This window comes from Arachis ipaensis, chromosome B7 (genome assembly GCF_059453495.1).
Source record: "Arachis ipaensis isolate K30076 ecotype BB chromosome B7, ASM5945349v1, whole genome shotgun sequence".
NCBI lineage: Eukaryota > Viridiplantae > Streptophyta > Magnoliopsida > Fabales > Fabaceae > Arachis > Arachis ipaensis.
This window is the reverse complement of record NC_142442.1, coordinates 134,495,688-134,516,229: the sequence shown is the minus strand read 5'-3', so window position 1 is coordinate 134,516,229 and position 20,542 is coordinate 134,495,688. Positions and strand designations below refer to the sequence as shown.

Genomic DNA, 20,542 nt, shown 5'->3' with positions numbered 1-20,542 from the left:
TTCAGGATCATTTAAGTTAGGCCTAGTATGTTTTTTTGTTTACATGAACAATGTTGTCTGGATCCTTGATCACCTTTGTGGTGTGTCTACTAAGACAATATGATATCAGTATAATTATGATGTTTGTTATGGATTACAATTACTTTGTCTACTATCATGTATGCTTCTATTTGGTGAAAAGATACTTATAATAGTTCAAACATCACCATCATGTATTCTCAGTGAAACCCATCAAGCTTAAACAACAAGTTTATGTTAAATTAAAGACAATTAAACTATACTTTCATTCATAATTAACATCATCATTACATATCAACTAATTCAATTTCTCTGATCTAACAACACCTCTAACACACAAGAACATAACACTCCATTTGTGGTTTTACTTGGAGATTAATGTGAACAACAGTGATACACACAATACAATAGCCACTACCACTGCAACTGACAGGAACATTATCAGCATCTTCATTACTCTAACCTCACCCTCCAAGCTACCCAATCTCCATGACACATTCAGTCTCCATTCATCATAGTCCCCACCAACCTCTGCATCAGTTTCCGCCCCTGCTACATACCCATCTTCCTCAACCCACCTAAAGAAGTTGCAGTGACTTCCCTTCTGAATTTTTCCAAAAAAAATAAAATCAATTTCAACAACCCAGCAGAATAGACAAAGGAATATTGAAAACAAGCTTAATATATCATAACCTAACTCACCGGGTATCTGGCACAAGTGTGGAACAACCTATCCGGATTCTCTCTTGTGCCGGATTTCTTGATTGTCGTCTTCAACCCACAAAAGCAAGTCTGGTCCTTCATCTTCCTCCTCCGTCGCATGGCAGAGTTCGACTCATGGCTACCGATAGACTGCGACGGCAGGTCACCACTCCGGCTTCCACTCATCATAGCAGCGACTCCTCAAACATACATCGCCACCTGAGAATCGCGCACATATATGCTTCAGATTGGGGGTTAGGGTTGTAACATTAGGACTAATTTGACCTAAATAATCAAACATATCTTATCAGCATTAACGGTTGCCATGCTGGACCTCTCCACGCTGGCACTTAACGTTCCACCTCAACAAACGTTAGCCACGTCACTACCTGAGAGGACGGAAGGACAAACTCGACCAACATGAATAACTTTCGGGGACGACTTTGATTAATTTTATCTTTCAAGGACTAAAATGGAGATTGGGGTATCTTTCAGGGACGATTTTGACTATTAACTCATTTTAATTACTTCCTCTTTGTTCAATAATATAACCAAAAAAATCAAACCATAGTCAGCCCAATTATTTTACCAAATTGTTGCTGAACCATCACAAAAGGCCCAAGATCATAATCATCTTCGACTAATTAATTACCTTATACAACATCCTCCGGGCACGCTGCAGAATTGTCCAAAACTCTTCATCAACAAAGTAAACACGTGTTGCTTTTTCTTCTATGACATATACTTTCAGCACTAACCAAAAAATTTTCCTTTCAGCACCATAGTATTGGCCCATCAAATATGGCGGGATACTAATGAATAGAGTAAAAATTAGGATTTGAAGACCTTGAACATGTAATAATTTATTGGCCATAGACAAATTTTTAGCCTTTAGTGTTTATTTAGGTGTCATTAAATTGATAAAAAAATATATTTTTTTTTTAATTTTTAAGCATATTTGATAAATTTTTAATAATAAAAATACTAACAAAAAGTATTTTTTTGAAAAGTTACAATTTATATTTTTTAAGATCTTTTTTTAAAAAAATATATTTTTACATAATAAATAAATATTTTTATATTATTATATCTAAACATAATTGATAAATAAAATTATATGAAACGGAACCCAAAATAAGTTGGAAAATCAAAGAGAGTGACTCCTCTACCTCAATTTGATTTACTGACGTACCAGTTAAGGGAATCACTCTATCTCACCTGTTTACACCTAAGTTTCTCAAAGAAACTCAAAGAAATTTTTATTCATAAAAAATTAATTCAAAAAGAATAATAAGGAGTTTTTAAATAGGCTCCTAGCTGATCAACCTAAAAATGAGCTAAATCTTTTTAAATATCTAATTTAAATTTAAATCTCTAAAGATAATTTAATTTAAATCATATTTGATCTTTATTGAATTAGATCAGATTTGATTTAAATTTAAAATTTCTAAAAATAGTACTAAACAAATCAGAACTAAATCAAATCTTCTAACAAATCCTAACAACAAAACAAACTAAATATACTAATATAGACTGAAAAAATTCTCCTGAACACATATCATTCCTCTGTAAAAAGATTCGTCCTCGAATCTTGTTTAATCACTTTTGAAAAATAGTTCATCAAATGAGTCTATTGTGCATGCCTTTTGTTCAAGATCACCTGAACTATCAAATACAAAACAAACTGCACTTTGCCAGTTTGTCGTATGTTGAATACAGACATGTTCTATGTAGCTGCTCACTATAGAATGAAATTGGTTGTCATTCATTCCTTTCATCCACATTAATTCTTTCAAAATTCACCAATAAATCTGCAAAACCTTTAAAATCTGGCATGTAAACTCTAGACAATTCATGGTTAGATATATGAGAAATTGAAAACTCTTTAAATATCATAGACACTAATGCACTCTTGTTTAAACTATATAACTTTCAAGATTTCTCTCAATTTTTTTTCTCTCAATGACTCCTCTCTCTCACAATTCCTTGTCTTTTTCTCAAAACTTTCTCTTTTACTCAAACATTGATTCTTTTCATTGAAATACGTACTCTTTTTCTTAGTCTCTTCTTCTCTCAAATTCTTTTCTTTTCTCTTTTATTTTTCAAATTGTTCATATCCTAAGGACCCCTTTGAGAACTGTTGCACCTTTGGTTCCTCCAAATACTCGTCTCTATCTACAGCATACTCAACAAATTCTTCCATCACTGGCCGTGAAGTAGAATTAAAGATAGGATCAAAAGAAGTTTGTTAATGTCAACTTATAATATTCTTCTTGAAATCTGTAACAGTAAATTTTGTCATATCCTCAAACTTTGCTCTTTTAAAATCTTGTGTAGAATTGAAGTCTGAAGAGCGCTAAGTTACTATAAATTATTGTTGCGCCTCCACTTCAATTGCCAAATGGACTAAATCCTCCATTGTTGTATAGTGAGAAAGTTCAATCGTATCTGTAATTTTCTTTTTTAATCCAATAAAAAATGTTTCATAAGAACTTTAGGACCATTGTTAACGTTAGCTTTGCACATTAAATACAGCAACTCCTTGTAGTATTCCTTTATTGATCTTGAAATTTGTTTGACAAAACTTTTTAAGAAACTTGTTGTGGCATAATGATAGTACACACTAATTTCTCACGATGTATGATGATGACACTCAGATTAGGTCACTCGTGTTTATATTTATAATTGGCTTTTATCCTTAATTGAACTCAATATTGTTGCCTTTTATCACTCTTGAAAACTCTTTTATTGTTACACTTTAGAAATCAAATAAAAATAAAAATAAAGTAGAGAAAATTCAACGCAACGATAAAAAAAAATAACTGAAATAAAAGACAAAAACCACAAGACACAAAGTACAAAGAGATAAAAAAAAAATAATAATAATTATTATTATAAAAAGCACTGTTAGTAGAACCGGACCGGACCGGCCAGTTCGACCAGAAAATCGGTGAACCGGACTCTATACCGATCCGGTCTGATAATTGGACCGCACAAGATTAAGAACCGGTAGAAACCGGTCAAATTCAGTAGCAACCAGTCCAATTGAACCGGAACAATTTAAAATTTCCTTGCAACCGGTCCGATCGAACCGGAACAATTTAAAATTTCCTCAAAATTAAGCAGTTGGGGTTCGAACCCCATCCCTCTAATAAATAAAAGGTAACTTTGTCCACCAGGCTACCTTGTCCATTACTAAAATAAATACAAATTAAAATATATATTAATATCTTTCGGTAAATAATTTATTTTTATTTAATTTATTTTAATTTTAATTATAAGCTCACTCATTTTTAAATTAATTATATTTTTATTTAACAGTAATTATAAACTCACTTATTATTTTTTTCATAATTATATAATATCTATTAATATTATTTTTCAATAAATACTTGTAGTATATAATAGTATAATAGATATAAACTAATTAATAAATTATTAAAATTCGAAAATAATACTTATTTTAATATAAAAATAAAATAAAAATATTTATGATAGAGTAAAATTAACAAAATATTTATTGTTTCTGTTCCATATTGTTTAGAATAGCTATATATTTTTAAAATATTAGTAAAAATATGTATTTTAAATTTTTAATTCTAATTTTTTTACTATATTTTGTTTTTTATTTACATAGGACCGGATTAACCGGTTCAACCAGTGACCCACCGGTTGAACCAGTAACCCAGTGACCCAGTAGCCTGACCGGTTCGATCACCGGTTTGGTTCTGACAACTATGATAAAAAGAGAGCAGGTTATTACTTTAGGGATAAGTACGATTTTGGTCCCTCACGTTGAGGGTCAGAATCGAATCCGTCCCCGATGTATATTTTGATTTAAAATCGTCCTTAAAGTCGCATTTAAATTTAAAATCGTCCTTTAAGAAGTAAATTTTTTATAAATGACGATGATACCCTTCTGAAGTTTTTGTGTTTCGCGCGAAACACCTCACCGCTTCATATGCTTCCTAACCCTCAACTTAAACCCAACATTAATCATAACATCTCACCTCACCAATGTTGTTCCACCGTGCCCTAGGGAAGAATCAGAAACGCTAGAAGGTGCTCTTGGAGTGAAGATCGCAGCCGAGTCTGGTCTACTGAAAGGCAGGGTCATGCACATTCTGTCAGGTATGTGTAGCTGTTTATCGGTTTCTGAGAGTAGTAATAAAGATCATTGTGTGGTTTAGGTTTTAATTTTTTCTTCTATTTCTGTGATATGGCACTGTGTATAGGTTGTTGGAGAAGCCAATGGCGTACTTTAAACTGAAAGTCTACCATGGGGGGGGGTTTTTACCTATCGGAATGGGCCGTTAGAGTATGTGGGGGGAGAAACCACAATGATAGAAGAAATTGATGGTGATCGGTGGTCCGTATTTGAAGCTTATGCGGAGTTAAAGCAGTTTGGATATGTGGAGGAGAATATCCCTTCGTTATGGTTCAAGGATCCAACACATGAAGACTTGGAGAAAAATTTGAAGCTGTTTAAGTCTGATGCAGATTCTATTGCTATGTGCAAAATAGCTGAGGTAAGGGATTATGTTGAGTTGTATGTAGTGCACAAGGTTGAGGAAGAGCAGGTGTTTCCTGCTTGTGGATACATTGATGTTGGGGGGGGGGGGTCATAGGATGGATGATGTGGGACAACAGCTGGTTGTGTATGGAGGAGAAGATGCTGGTTCAAAAAAATCTGATGCAGCTGCTGATATCTCTGGGGCCGAGAATACAGAGGGTGGTGATGATGTTAATCTGGATGCTAATATGGGTAACTATAGTGATAGTGATAGCTTTGATTCAGAGTACGAACCATCTGAGGAAGAGAAAGAGACTGAAGATGATTTACACTTTACCAGCAGTGAAGATGAGCTTGATCCTGCTGTCAGTGGATTTGAAGATGTTAATGTGCTGAATGAAAAAAGTCGGGCAGTGAAAAATAAAAGGGTTGCAACTGAAAACTTTGAGGATGAAGATGGAGCAGGGAGTGATGAAGTAGAGGATGACCATGAGGTTGGAGGTTTAGGGTCAGATTCAGACCACCAGGGACAGAGTTATCCAGTTCACAAGCATCAAAAAGACATGAGCCAGTACAAGTGGGAAGTGGGCACAGTGTATGCTACAAGGGAAGAGTTCAAGGACATTGTGATTGCATATGCTGTGCAGAGGGCTCGGGCAATCACATTTAGAAAGTGTGATCTGCAGAGGGTAAGGGCAGTTTGCACTGGCAAGTGTCCGTTTTGGCTGTATGCTGCGAAGATGAAAGAAGAGGATAGTTGGCAGCTTCGTAGCATGAACTTGACTCACACGTGTACACAAACACACAGGGTGGGGATTTTGCACTCTAGATGGCTAGGGAAGGCATTCAAGAAGAAAGTGGAATCAAATCCGAAGGTGAAGATTAGGGAGTTAGTTTCAAAGGCTCAAAAAAAGTGGAACTTGACTGTCACCAAGTCAATGGCAACGAGGACAAAGCAGATTGCACTTGATGAAATCCAGGGAACCTTTCGAGAACAGTATAAGAGGATATATGATTATGCACATGAGCTGATGCGGGCAAATCCTGGGACATCTGTTCGCTTACAAGTGCAAAGGTACCCTGAAGTTGAAAACGAGGTTGCCTCATCACAAACCAGCTGCTGTATCTTTCAGAGGATATATATCTGCTTGGAAGCATGCAAGCAGAGCTTCAACCATTGTAGGAGCTTTATCGGTCTAGACGGCTGTTTTTTGAAGACACCACAGGGGGGACAACTGCTCACTGCCATTGGTTGGGATCCAAACGACCAAATGTTGCCCGTTGCTTATGCAGTTGTAGAGGCTGAGACCAAGGACTCATGGACTTGGTTCCTTAGTCATCTTGCAACTGACATTGGTGTTGAGAAGATGGGAAGAACTACTTTTATGTCTGACCAGCAGAAAGTAAGCAATCCTAAACCAAATTTAACTTATGTACATTGAAACTATGAATTACTTTATCTCAAGTATCAATGACTATTTGGTCCTCCATTTTCTGCTTGCAGGGTTTGTTGCCAGCATACGAAGCTGTTATACCAGGTGTGGAGAATCGATTCTGTGTGAGGCACCTATACAGCAATTTCAGAAAACGGTTTCCAGGGTTACATTTGAAGCAAATAATGTGGAGGTGTGCTAAGGCTACTCACTGGAGGGACTGGGAGAAGAACATGGCCGAACTAAAGGCTGTGAATCAGGAAGCCTATAGGTACCTAATTGCTATCCCCCCTAGGTATTGGTCTAGATCTAGGTTTACCTATAACTCTAAGGTAGATACACTGGTTAACAATATGTCTGAAAGCTTTAATGCTGCCATAGTTGATGCTAGAGAGAAACCTATACTAACAATGTTAGAGGAGATCCGGGTTAAACTGATGACTAGGTGGGCAGAGAATAGGGAGTTGGCTCAGAAGTATGCAGGGACAATCTTACCTAGGATTAGAATCAAATTGGAGAAGAGGTCTAGATCTGCTGGTGACTGGCGTCCATATTGGTCTGCTGCTCAGACATATGAGGTTATGAATGGGTTAGATAAGTTTACTGTTGACTTAGGATCCTGTGAGTGCTCTTGTAGAAGGTGGCAGTTGAGTGGAATACCTTGTGTCCATGCAATTGGGTGCATCAAATTCAAAGGGCTTTCGTTGGAACCTTATGTGGCTGACTGCTACAAGAGAGAAGCATACTTGAGGTGCTACGAGGCAGTAATTCACCCATTGAATGGCCCTGACCTATGGGAGATTACACCACATCCTGATGTAATGCCTCCCCCATACAGAAGACCTAGTCACAGGCAAGTCAAAAAAAGGAAGCCAGCTGCTGGAGATGAAGAAGAAAGCAGCCGCACTCACATGTCCAGGAAGGGGGAGAAACAGAGGTGCTCTATATGTGGTGTTGTTGGGCATAATAAAAGCAGATGCCCTAAACCTATTGAGAATGAGGTATATTCATCAAATTTTTTTACATTGCATGTCTGAGAATTTTTTACTCATGCCTTATGTTCTTCTGTATTGACTGCAAATGTTTCATAGGCCCAAAATTCCAAGAAACAAAGCAAGGGCAACCAATCCAGGGGAAGCAACAACTCTATCCCTCCAGCTGCTAAGGGAGGAAAGAAAAGTGCATCTACACAGCCCACTCCCAAGCTCACTGTGAAGAGAAAAATTGCTTCAGCAACACAGCCAACAAGCTCAGCCCAGTCCAACACTGTAGCACCACCAAAAAGGCCTAGAGGCAGGCCCAAGGGGACCTTGAAGCCCACACCTTCAGCCCACCCTGATCCACCAACTTCATCATCACAACCAACCTCCACTGTTCTTCCAGCATCTCATCCATCCTTTGCCACAGCATCAAGCCAACCCACTAGGCACTACTCTGTTAGCTGTACTGGAGGACCTCATGTTTCTCCCAGGAAGCTGAAGTTAATGGCAAAGTTGCCTCCAAGAAAATGGGGATTGCTTTAGGGAAATCAGAACACTTAGCATGTTTGTTTATTTTGTTTTATGTTGGTGTTAAGCTTCTGGTTAATCCAGTGTGGTTGTACTGAAATACTGGCTTGGATATTTTGTTGCTTTTTGTTGCTTATATGTTGCCTTTGTGCTACTGTTGGTTGTAGTGAAATATTGGCTCTCAGCCCAGCCAATCCTTTTGATGGTTAGCTTGTTTTGAGTTAAGTTTATATTAAGGTGCTGGTAATGTCAAACACTATGGTTGCTATGTATTAAGGTTGTTACCATTTTCATGTCAAACACTGTAGCTTGTTGCCAGTTAAATGACACTGTTAATATTATTGTTCAGTCATGTAAATCATGTTTTGCCACTGAAAACTTTCACTCTCGTTTCAATATCCAACCATGTTTACAAGACAGTCATATTACATCTTCAAATGCATTCAACATGCCACAGACAAGAACTCCCCCAATACATAAACCCCACCCAGACCAACTCACCACCAAAAACAACAGCAAAATATACCTACACATGTTTCAAACCAGGTTCAACGGAATGAGACACTGTTGCGTTGCCTTAGACCAACTCTGCAACAGCAAACATACAAACCCAACCCACCCAAAAAACCCTAACACTGCAACGAACTTCAGCTTCCACTCTGCCACTTGAGTTCTTGATTTCATCATCGAAAGCTTCTTCCTTAACCTAGCAATTTCTGAATACTCCACCTCTGTATCTGGATCTGTCCAACGAAAAAAATTGCAGCCTTCTTTCACCTGCACATACCCACAGAGATCACCATCCCTTCCAACGCCCAGAAGACCGATTTCAGCGAAAAAGTAAATAAACAAACCTCAAAGTAGACACAGCCCCAAAATCTGCGACCTGGGTTCTCCTTGGTCCCCGAGATTCGCAACACCGGCTTCTCACCGTGAGAACAAAGTAGCAGCCTACCTTGTGACGAAGATGGGATTCGAGACGAGGTTGAGCTTCGTGCAGCCATGGCTGTCTCCCTCCAGCAGGTCCTCAGGGTGAGCTCTGCAACAATGGCTTCCACGCTGCTTTACCCTTTCCTCTTCTCAATTCAACGTATCATTATTAAACTTTTCCATTCATTTTAATTTCCTATATATATATATTTATTATTATTTTCGATGATCATAACGGCCTCATAACGACGCAAGGGCATTTGCGTCCGAAAAAGTTATAAAGGACGATTTTAAATTTAAATGCGACTTTAAGGACGATTTTAAATCAAAATATACATCGGGGACGGATTCGATTCTGACCCTCAACGTGAGGGACCAAAATCGTACTTATCCCATTACTTTATATTCCAAGAGAAGGAAGCACGAGAAAGAACAAGAATGACAAAGATGTAAGAGACGTTGATTTTTATTTTTATTTTTCACCAGAAAACAAATATAGATTAATTAAAATTAATCTAATAATTAAAATCTGATATCAAATAATATGGGACGGAATCTAAAATAAGCTCAAAAATCAAAGAAAGTGATTTTCTACCTTAATTTGATCTCCTGATGTAACAGTTAAGAAAATTGGGTATGTCTAAAATCAGCTTAACCATTTTGTGCGCATTAGATGCGCCATCTTTTATGAATCATTAGATTTTATTAAATGAAAATCAAAGGATATTATGAAAGAGGAGTACTGATAGACTTTATAAATATAGAATATATTAGTATATACATATATAAACACATTTTAATACACAATATTTTAAAAATGGCAAGTATAATCTTTTACTTTAAAATAAATATAAAATATATAAATACGTACAAAAATATTTTTTATTTATTAAGATTAATGATTATATAATACTATTTTTAATTACATAATATAAAAAATTAAATTATTTTATATTACTTGAAAATAATTAAATTATTTTATATTATTTAAAAATAATTAAATTATTCATTAAAAAATATTTATTAATAGTTAATTTTATTAAAAATATATTATTATATGACATAATTTTTTAATCAAATATTTGTAAACATACATTTTATTTAAAATAATATATATAATATTATTTTAACAAAATTAATTATTATATAATATTTGAAAAAAAACGTGTAATATTTATATGTATTATATATAATTTAAAAAAAATTAATTTTAAAAATTTTAAACGTATAATATTTTCATGTATTATATATCACAATAAATATGGAAACAATAAACATGTAATATCACAATAAAAATTTGAAAAAACAAAAAAAGTTAATATTTTTATGTATAATATATAATATTTTAAATGAATTTTATTTTTATAAATATTTAAAAAAAATTATATTATATAATAATATATTTATATTTCTGTTACATTAAAAAATTACGTTAAACAATTTATATTACGTTAAAAAACTATTTCTTTTCCAATTTATATTAAAATTATGTTATATAATAATTTAATTATTTATCAAGTAATATAAAATAATTTTAATTATTTTATAAATTATATTATAGTTTAACATATCATTTTAATTTATTTTTTAATATTAGAAAAAAATTTGCATAATAATTAATCCTAATAAATATAAAAGAAGAGAATTGATAGACTCTAATAAATACAGAATATCCTATTACATAGTTAAATACTTTAAATGATAATATTTTAATACGCAATATTTTAAATAGTAACAGAATCTTTTATTTTTAAATAATTAAATATAAAATATATAAATACAAAATATATGAATATTTTTTATTTATTAAAATTAATTATTATGAAATTTTTTTTATAATATTAAAAAATTATATTAAAATAATATTTTAAACTGTAATTTAAAAATATAAAATAATTAAAATTTTATTTTATATTACTTGACAAATAATTAAATTATTATATTCTAAATTTATTATTTTATATTTTTATAATATAAAAATTATTTTATATTACTTGATGAATAATTAAATTATTATATAATAAAATTTTAATGTAAATTGGAAAGGACAGAAATAGTTTTTAACGTAATATAAATTGAAATAGTTTAACGTAATTTTTTAACGTAACAGAAATATAAATATATTATTATATAATATAATTTTTTTCCAAAATATTTATAAAAAAAATTCATTTAAAATATTATATATTCTACATAAAAATATTAATTTTTTTATTTTTTTAAATTTTTATTGTGATATTACACATTTATTATTTTTACGTTTATTGTGATATATAATACATGAAAACATTATACGTTTAAAATTTTTAAAATTAATTTTTTTAAATTTTTTTCAGAATATATATAATACATATAAATATTACACGTTTTTTTAAATATTATATAATAATTAATTTTGTTAAAATAATATTATATATACTATTTTGAATAAAATGTATGTTTACAAATATTTGATTAAAAAATTATGTTATATAATAATATATTTTTAATAAAATTAATTATTAATAAATAATTTTTAATGAATAATCTAATCATTTTTAAATAATATAAAATAATTTAATTATTTTAATGTAATATAAAATAATTTAATTTTTTATATTATGTAATTAAAAATAGTATTGTATAATAATTAATCTTAATAAATAAAAAATATTTTTTACATATTTATATGTTTTATATTTATTTTAAGGTAAAAGATTATATTTTTTATTTTTAAAATATTCTGTATTAAAATATATTTATGTATGTATATAATAATATATTCTATATTTATAAAGTCTATTATTACTTTTCTTTCATAACATCTTTTGATTTTCATTGAATAAAATTTAATGGTTCATGAAAGGTGATACGCACAAAATGGTTGGACTGATTTTAGACATATCCAAAGGAATCACTCTACTTGTTCATACATAAGTTTTTCAAAAAAACTCAAAAAAATTTTTATTAATAAAAGATTAATTCAAAAAGAATAATAAACAATTTTTAAATAAATTTCTAGCATATAAACCTAAGAATGAATCAAATCTTTTTAGATATCTAATTTAAATTTAAATCTCTAAAAATAATTTAATTTAAATCAAATTTAATATTTATTAGATTAAATCAGATTTAATTTAAATTTAAATCTTTTAAAAATACTACCAAATAAATTAGAACTAAATCAAATTTTCTAATAAACCTTAAAAAAAAAAAACTAAACATAGACTAAAAAATTATCTTAAACATATATCATAAAACATATTTTTATATAAGATATTTAAATATAAAATTATCTTATTTTTTTAAAGATTTTTTACAAAAAAAATAACTCAAAAATTTTTTATTTTTCAGGGTTTATCGTTAACTATATATATTGCAGGAAGAAGGAGAAGGTTTGAGAAAAAAAAATAAAAATTGAGACATTGTGGTGAATTCTTCTACGAGTGTGACTGTTGCCCGATTATCGATCAATAATTCTGTCCTTCTTACTCCTCTCTCCGCCGCCATGGATCCCTACTTTCATCACTACCGTCGCCCGAATACGTACATTCCTCTTCCTCCATCGTATAACCACCACCATCTCCGTCAGGTTCCCAACCACGTTCTTGTGAACCCTACCGCATTCAATTTCAACCCTCCCGTTTTATTACCCGCCAATCCACTCTTTGTTCCTCAGGTTCCTGTTCTTTTCGACCATGATTCGCGTCACCGTCGTTCAATGCTGTCGCAGTCTCCTTCAAATTCTAACCCTAGCCGCAGTGCTTCCAGGTTCAGTAAGGAGTGCTTTGGCGGAGCAAACCGCCGTTGCCGTGCGGTTGTTCCTCTGAATTCCGGTACCGAATCGAAACTTTGCTCGGAAGAGGCGCAAGACTCTTCTCTCGAGACTACGGCTTTGGAACTGGATAGGTACGATTACGATAGAGCAGATAAGGTTCATGAATATACTGGCATTCCAAAGAAACAGGTTAAGAGAAAGAGTGCTTTTCTTAGAATCCAGGCGCCAAAACCGAGCAATGGTAAGAATGAGGATGATGAACAATTACATTGTGATGATTGTGCTGTTGTTGACTCAAAACCTGGTTCTAGTTCTTCGAGAATTGAAGACGAGCATTGTTTGAATGATGGGAAGCAAGCAGAAGTGGGAGAAGAAATTCCTTTTGGGGTTGATGTTTTCTTTGAATCGAATTCTATGGTTGCCAAGGCTATTGTGGGGTCTTCCAGTTCTTCCTTTGTTTCTAATCCTGGAACCACTGCAGTTTCTAATACAGCTTTGAGTCCTATTGGAAAGGCAAAGAAAAAGAAAAAGAAGGCTAAAAAAAGGAAGTGTTTGGTTTCTGAAATTTCTTGTTCTGATGCACATAGAGTTTCAGAACTACCAGCAAGTGCTGCCCAATCAAATAGTTCCCAGCACCTGGCAAACGACATCTCTATTTCTGGAAAGGACTTGACTGCACGGAAGGATGTGTCTTTGGTTTCTGAAATTTCTTGTTTGGGTACACATCAAGTAGAACTATCTGCCGACGGTTCTGTAAATTCTCATAGCTCTCAGTGTTTGGCAAATGGCACCTCGAGTTCTGGTGAGGACTTGCTTGCACAGACGAATGCATCCTTGGTTTCTAAAAGTGGTTGTTCTGATTCACAGCTAGTAAAACTGTCTGCAGTGAATTCTATGGTTGCCAAGGCTATTGTGGTGCCTTCAAATTCTACCATTGCTTCTAATGCTGAAACAACTGCTGTTTTGAAGACAGATTTGAATCCTAATCAAAAAGGGAAAAAGGCTAAACGAAAGTCTAAAAAAAGAAAGCAATTGGTTTCTGAAAGTTGTTGTTATGAATCACAGCGAATAAAACTAACTGAAGGTGCTGCCAATTCAAATAGCTCACACTGCTTGTCATATAACACCTCTTGTTCTGGGAAGGACTTGACTTCACAGAAGAGCGTAGCTTTGGGTTTACAGCAAGCAGAACAATTTGCTGGTTCTGGAAATTCACATAGCTCCCAATGCTTGCCAAATGACACCTCTAATTTTAGTAAGGACTTGATCACAGAGGTGAATGTATCTTTGTTTTCCAAAGATTCTTGCTCAGAATCACAGCTTGTAAAACTATCCGAGTTTGCTGGGATTTCAAATAGTTCAGAGTGCTTGGTAAATGGCACCACTAATTCTGGGAAGGATTTAAGGGCAAAGAAGAATGTATCTGATTACTTTTCTCATCTTCATCCGAGTGCAGTCCAAAATCCTAATGGAAAAACTAAGGTGGCACAATCCTCTAAGGGGATTGTAACAGAAGAAGTTGCCAATACAAATTCCGGTAAAGCAACTCCAAGGGTTGTTAAGAAGAAAAAGATTGTTAAAAGAGTGGTCAAAAAGGTTGTGAAACCAAAATCAAGTAGGTCAAGTTCAATATCAGCAAATATGTTTGATGGGACAGTGAAAGAAGATAATGTTCCTGTTAGTTCATTAACTGCTGCTGCTCCTTTGGACAAGATCCCAACGACTTCTTTTGAGGAAAAGACTGCCCCTGTTGACAAGATGTCAGTTCCAGGTTATTTCCAGTCTTTACCAAGTGAAGGAAATTTGTTGCTTGAAGACAAAAATGCTGTTGTACACCTTGAAGAAAAGCATACTGAATTATTCAATGGAAATACTTCTGACATTAATCACATTGAGGCTTATAGTAATCAATCATGCCAACATGAAAAGGAGAACTGTGACATACAATCAGTTCCAAATTCTGATATTTCCATTGATTGTGTTAAAGGGGACACAGGTACTGTTGAAGAGAGAGAGGTTAGAACTCTCTTAAAATTTTCTCCTTCAAAGATGGAGGGCATGTCTCTAGATGCAGAAAATCCAGTTGGTCTTGCAAATGTTGTCTACACAACCTCAGATCTGTTGAAGGTTCCTAGTCTTTCAGAAGCCTTAGATATATCTGTTCCAATGTTAGATTTTGGCTCACAATCCAGAACAGATGGGATCACAACTTTAACTGTGAAAAGGGGGATTTCTGTGGCTGATTTATATGAGGATGCAAACAAGATTTCACCCTTGTACAAAAGGCGCAGAACCACGGCTTGTCACTCTAGTATCACGGAGTGTCCATCTGAACTCAGTGATGTGATTGTGGCTTCCACCACATCTTGTGCAGAAGTCCCTATTCACTTTAGTGATATGCAAGTACATAAGGAAGAAGTTGAATTGCTAAGCATGGCTGTTATGTCTACTCCGTTGCTGACTTATACAGAGGATATTGCTAAATTGTCTGACATTAGCTTGGGTAGAGATTCTTTTGAGTCTATGAATTTAAATAGGGAAAGAGATTCTCCCAAGAGTTTGGAATTGCAGCACTCAGGCATTGCCTCTAATTCTCTTCTTGAATACTCAGCCACTCCAAATGTTCATTTTCCAATGTTGGAAGGTGAACCGAAAGAAAATGCCACTTCAGTTGTGCCAATCAGTACGGAGACAAGCATTTTGGCTGTTGAAAATGTTCAGGGAGAAAAAATTAATTTACAGGACGTTGGGGGAAATCATCAGAAGAGAGTTTGTGTGCAAAGATCTCCAGATTGTGTCATTCCTAAAACTTCAAAGGACCAGTCCTCCTTTTTTCCCCGATCAAAGCCATTTACTTCATCCCGTTCATTAAAACCTCGAACCTGGCTTCGAACAGGTAATAGTTATCCTAGTTCTTTATCTGGAAGCAAGCCTTCTTTGATAACTAGTCCTCCTAACAAGTTAATTCCACAAATGAAAGGGAACACTCAAAATACTCTTTATACCCGTAAGGGTAACAGTCTTGTTCGGAAAGTTATCCCTGTTTCTGCTACAACATCAACATCCGTTGCTAACCAGTCACCATCTTTGGGCTTTGACAACTTTGAAAAGAGCATCAGATCTGAATGCATGGTTAATGTTCCAGGTCAACCAGGTGCTTTGAAAACTGGAGTAAATGATGTTCCTTTGAAGGGTCACATAATACTTCCACTACCCACTGACACCAAATTGGAGAGTGGATCTTCCCCATTTACAGAGAATCTTACACTTGGTTGCTTTGAATTTGCAGCCGATCCTAAGAATGTTAGAGAAACTAATGATGCCGCAAAATCTTATGAGGAATTGTGCAAATATTCTGAAACATACGAAAATCAAATTGGTTCAGACAATCGTGGGGCTGGCCAAGTTGAGATTTCTTCTTCAACTGCAAAGAGAATAGTATATATGAAGCCCAAGTCAAATAAATTAGTTGCATCTTTGGATTCTAGTGATCTCTCTGTCTCTACTGATGGCAAGACTCAAACAGCATACTCCAATGGCTACTACAAGAAGCGCAAAAATCAGATAATAAGGACTTCATTTGTTAGTCATATCAGCCCAACAGTTACAATGCAAGATAGTAATGTAAATTCTGATGGTCCATTGGATTCTAAAGAGATTTGCAGCAGGTTTACAAACAAGTGGTCGCAAAAAGGTATGTTAAGTACCTATTTTTTAACCTTCACTTGTATGAATCTAGTCCTAGTTTCATCACGAACTGATTAACTGAAAATGAATGTACTTCTTTGTGCTTGAGACCTTTATAGACATGTTCAATATGTTATTGTGGTTTATCTGATAAGCAGTGCAGCAAATTGCCTTCTCCTTTCTGTCTGTCTGTTGGCAAAAAATTTCTTAAATCTTAGCACTTGTTTGTCTCATGTATCTAGTATGCTTGTTTGGAAGTTATGTTCTTCGAAATATTGGCTTTGCGAATTTCTATTGTCTCTGGAGCCTTGCCAATATTGACCTCTTTCTTTTAGTTGTTTTCTTTGTGAATAATCATTTTTGTGTGTGTCTGTTTTTGGAGCTGATAGCGGGAAACTGGATATTTGGTCACCATTTTTCAACTATCTGGATGAATATGGAATGCTGTTGATGATCCATTTTTTAATTTCTTTCACTTTATTAGTTGTTATAGTTAACTGGATATTTCATCTGCAGTTGCTGGGAGCTTGTGCAAACCTTTAAAAGCTCCACTTGGTGGGACCCTTTCATCAAAAAACAACACTGGCTCAGGGCATTATCGGAAGATTTTGCCTCACTTTTTTCAATGGAAAAGATCAACATTTCGAAGAAGATTTGTTCACAATCGTGATTTAAGCTCCAACTTTACTCCCTCATCAGCAAACAGGTACCTAATATGTTACTGCTTTTCATCTTCGAATTTCTCCCCTCCTTCACCCCTCTCTTAGTTTGTGTCTCCTTTGGTTATATGCCTTAGAAATATTCACTTGAAACTATTAATTACTCTGAATTTATCTCCCAAAAAAAAACTTCAATTACTGTCTTTTTTAGCAAGAAATTGCTTCTTTTAAGGAAGAGGGATGCTGTTTACACTAGATCAACCCATGGGTTTTCTCATTGGAAACCTAAGGTATTACATACTGGTGGATCCATTATAAAAGGGTCCAAATTTTCTGGCAGGTACTCTGAGAAGGTTAATGAGGTTAGTTTGGCTTTTGATACTAAAGCATTGTCCATTGAAGTTTTCCTTTAAATTTAGCTGGTTTTTATACCAAGTAAAAGATTTTTTTCTCAATAGTTGTCATGTTTTCTTATGATCGATTCAGGAAGCACTTGCTGTTGCTGTGTTGGAGAGGAAAACAAGAGAACAGAAAGATGTTGCTTGTAACAGTTCTCAGGCAAAAAGTAGGAAGCACCTTCCACAAGTGTTTGTCATGATTTCTTATGGTCCATGATCTGCATGTTATTGATTTCTGCCCTTTCAAAATAATGCATTTTCAAATATAGTTTGTGTACTGTCTTTAAAAGTAGCAGCTGATGGTGTAGGAAAAGTTATATTTCATATTGGTTCAGTTTGTTACAGATGGACCCTTTGAAGGCAGCATTCTAGGATTTAATTTTGTCAACTTTTCATATAAATAGTTTCACTTGATTCTTACATGAACCATCAGTATTCTGTGATTAACTGAATGGATACATGCTTTTGGACATCTAGCAGTCTAGCACATTCTTAAGTACTTTAGGTTCACTATTTCAAAGTTTGATGTTGGAATCATCTTTAAGTTTGATGATAACTTTGTAGTTTATATAAATGGACACAATGCGTCCTCATTGAGCTTTTGTACATTTGAGTTGATTGTCAGCCTAGACAAGGGGGAATTATGATTTCATCAAGTACCATTTTTTTGTTTTCATGTTGCGAAGTCTTCATATTTATGCCTTTCCTTTTATGCAATTAATCTCCATCCCTTCTCTCTGCCTCTATCCTTGCAGGCTTGGCTGCCAAAGAAGGTTCCATCCAACAAAGATTAGTGATTGGGGAAAATGTGTATGTGGAATGTTCTTATTTGTTGCTTTGATATCTTATGTGATAGCATGATAATGTCAAATTTCATTAATATTCGTACTCTTGTCTAATATGTTTGAAGATATATGATGGAGAGAAGTGTGCATAATATTAACTCTTGCAGTTTCATTTATCCTCCAGCATTTGAGACTTTGAGTATTGAAACTATTACTTTCATTGCTGCAAGGTATTTCCAAATTGGCAAAGGTAATCAGCTTATTAGGGACCCAAGGAAACGGACTCGGATTTTGGCTAATGAAAAAGTTAGATGGAGTCTGCACACTGCTAGACAGCGCCTTGCACGAAAGCAGAAGTACTGTCAGTTTTTTACCAGATTTGGGAAATGTAACAAGGATGATGGGAAGTGTCCTTATATTCATGATCCCTCAAAAGTAGTTGTCTGCACTAAGTTTCTAAATGGTTTATGTTCTAATGGCAACTGCAAATTGACTCATAAGGTTATATTCGTCTAGGCCAAAATTGAATTTGATCTACTGAATTTACTGATCTATCTACCGTCTAATTTATTTGTTGTTCAGGTTATTCCGGAGAGAATGCCAGATTGTTCTTATTTTTTGCAAGGTGCATTATAGAAATTTTTATCTTATATCAAGTGAATAATGCAAATGTATGTATCATTCTTACAAATTTCATGACAGGTTTATGCACAAACAGAAGTTGTCCTTACAGACATGTCAATGTGAATCCTAAGGCTTCTATTTGTGGAGAATTTCTCAGGGGCTATTGTGCCGATGGAAATGAGGTATTAACTCAACCATGTCAAATTTTCTAGTTAATGTACAATTTGAACACTGAATCTATTTCTCGTTTACTGCAATAAAGTAAATCAATTTCTGTTAACATGATTGTGTTCTATACTCATTCAAGGAACCTGCTACTCTGCTTGTACTTTCATTTGATGATTCATTGCAGTTATAAACTTGTAATGGTGACTCTGTTTTTTATATTGTCAACTTGGACTTCTATATTGTGGTCCTCTTTTGAAGAATGACACATTAAATTTGTCTGCAACTTTTTTTTCTTCTTATCGCCTTGCTAGTTTTGATATTCAGTTAAGTTATATTTGCAAGTGTATGGTTATATTTATATTCCCTTGGTAATTAATGCCCGTTGTAAAATTTCTGCATCGCCATTTTGGTCCACTTTTATTGCATGTCTTTGCCTCCTCCCGTGTTTGTGGTACCATGCTGATACCTGCATATATATGTGGTCTCAGTGTCGGAAGAAGCATAGCTATGTCTGTCCGACCTTTGAAGCAATGGGAAACTGCGAAGAAGGAACCAAATGCAAGCTTCATCACCCGAAGAAACTGAGTAAGGAAAAGAAAAGGAAGAGGTCCAGAGATGAGAATGTTGGTAGACGGCGATACTTTGGCTCCGTTCCCACTGATATCAAAGAAACTGGGTTAATGGTGGCTCAAAGGCAGTGGCAACAGAGTCATGACAAAGACGGAGATGTTGCTGACTATATCGGCTTCGAAGTTGAAGAAAGGGTTGATCAACCATATGAACAGGCAACACCAAGTAACAATGATATTTGGGACTTGCAATTGGACAATCTTGATGAACCAATTAGACCTGTTCTTACATTGAAAAAGAATTTTGTGGCTCAATCATCTTCAGTCTAGTAGCATACAGGCTTAACGAATTGGTCGGAAACTAGATACAATTGTAAATGATGCAATGCAGGGTCTCCTTTTTTTTTTTGGTTAGGTTTCGTTTGTTATATTCAACCATTGGGTTTGAACGCCTATTGTCATTGTATATGAACATCTGAAATGTAAATGAATTTTTAATGAAATTATAGCAATGACAATTGTTATATTCTGAGCATGGAATTATCTTGAGCATAGTAAAATATCAAAAATATTCATCAAACTTTGGTTTGAAGATTGGGCTTAAGCATTTGTTCCCTTTTCATTATCTTCCATATCAGGGATTACTAGATGAAAGTAGATACTTGATAAATAGAATTATTAGTTTTGATGAAATTTCGTTTATATCTTATCCTTGGCGATTAATGTTATAATAAGATGACAAGAGTTTATTCGTAAAACAATAGACTAGCCCTGGCAACCCAAATCTGCAT

General features: G+C 34.1%; 3 protein-coding genes across 6 annotated transcripts; 1 reads left to right on the top strand and 2 right to left on the bottom strand.

The window, feature by feature from the left end:
• Positions 1-364: 364 nt before the first annotated feature.
• Positions 365-909, bottom strand: LOC110264731 (uncharacterized). Its single transcript, XM_021106773.2, has 2 exons — positions 721-909; positions 365-622 (listed from the first exon to the last, which is right to left on the bottom strand). Exons 1-2 carry the CDS (start codon positions 907-909, stop codon positions 383-385), a joined length of 429 nt encoding a protein of 142 aa, XP_020962432.1. The 3' UTR covers positions 365-382.
• Positions 910-8,711: 7,802 nt separating this feature from the next.
• LOC148554237 (uncharacterized) lies at positions 8,712-9,178 on the bottom strand. The gene is made up of 2 exons (XM_088495050.1): positions 9,029-9,178; positions 8,712-8,951 (listed from the first exon to the last, which is right to left on the bottom strand). The coding sequence occupies exons 1-2, from the start codon at positions 9,176-9,178 to the stop codon at positions 8,712-8,714; spliced, it is 390 nt and encodes a 129-aa protein (XP_088351176.1).
• A 3,310-nt stretch (positions 9,179-12,488) lies between these two features.
• On the top strand, positions 12,489-20,285 carry LOC107606003 (uncharacterized). Of its 4 annotated transcripts, none has more exons than XM_016307963.2 (9): positions 12,489-16,555; positions 17,065-17,254; positions 17,440-17,569; positions 17,694-17,772; positions 18,361-18,415; positions 18,621-18,891; positions 18,973-19,015; positions 19,093-19,196; positions 19,671-20,285. In XM_016307963.2, the coding sequence occupies exons 1-9, from the start codon at positions 12,592-12,594 to the stop codon at positions 20,079-20,081; spliced, it is 5,247 nt and encodes a 1,748-aa protein (XP_016163449.2). In that variant the 5' UTR covers positions 12,489-12,591; the 3' UTR covers positions 20,082-20,285. The 4 variants fall into 4 exon arrangements, 2 of the variants coding, with proteins under 2 accessions (XP_016163449.2, XP_016163448.2); XM_016307962.2 differs by having other exon boundaries at positions 17,419-17,569; XR_015892192.1 differs by lacking the exon at positions 17,440-17,569.
• Positions 20,286-20,542: the final 257 nt, after the last annotated feature.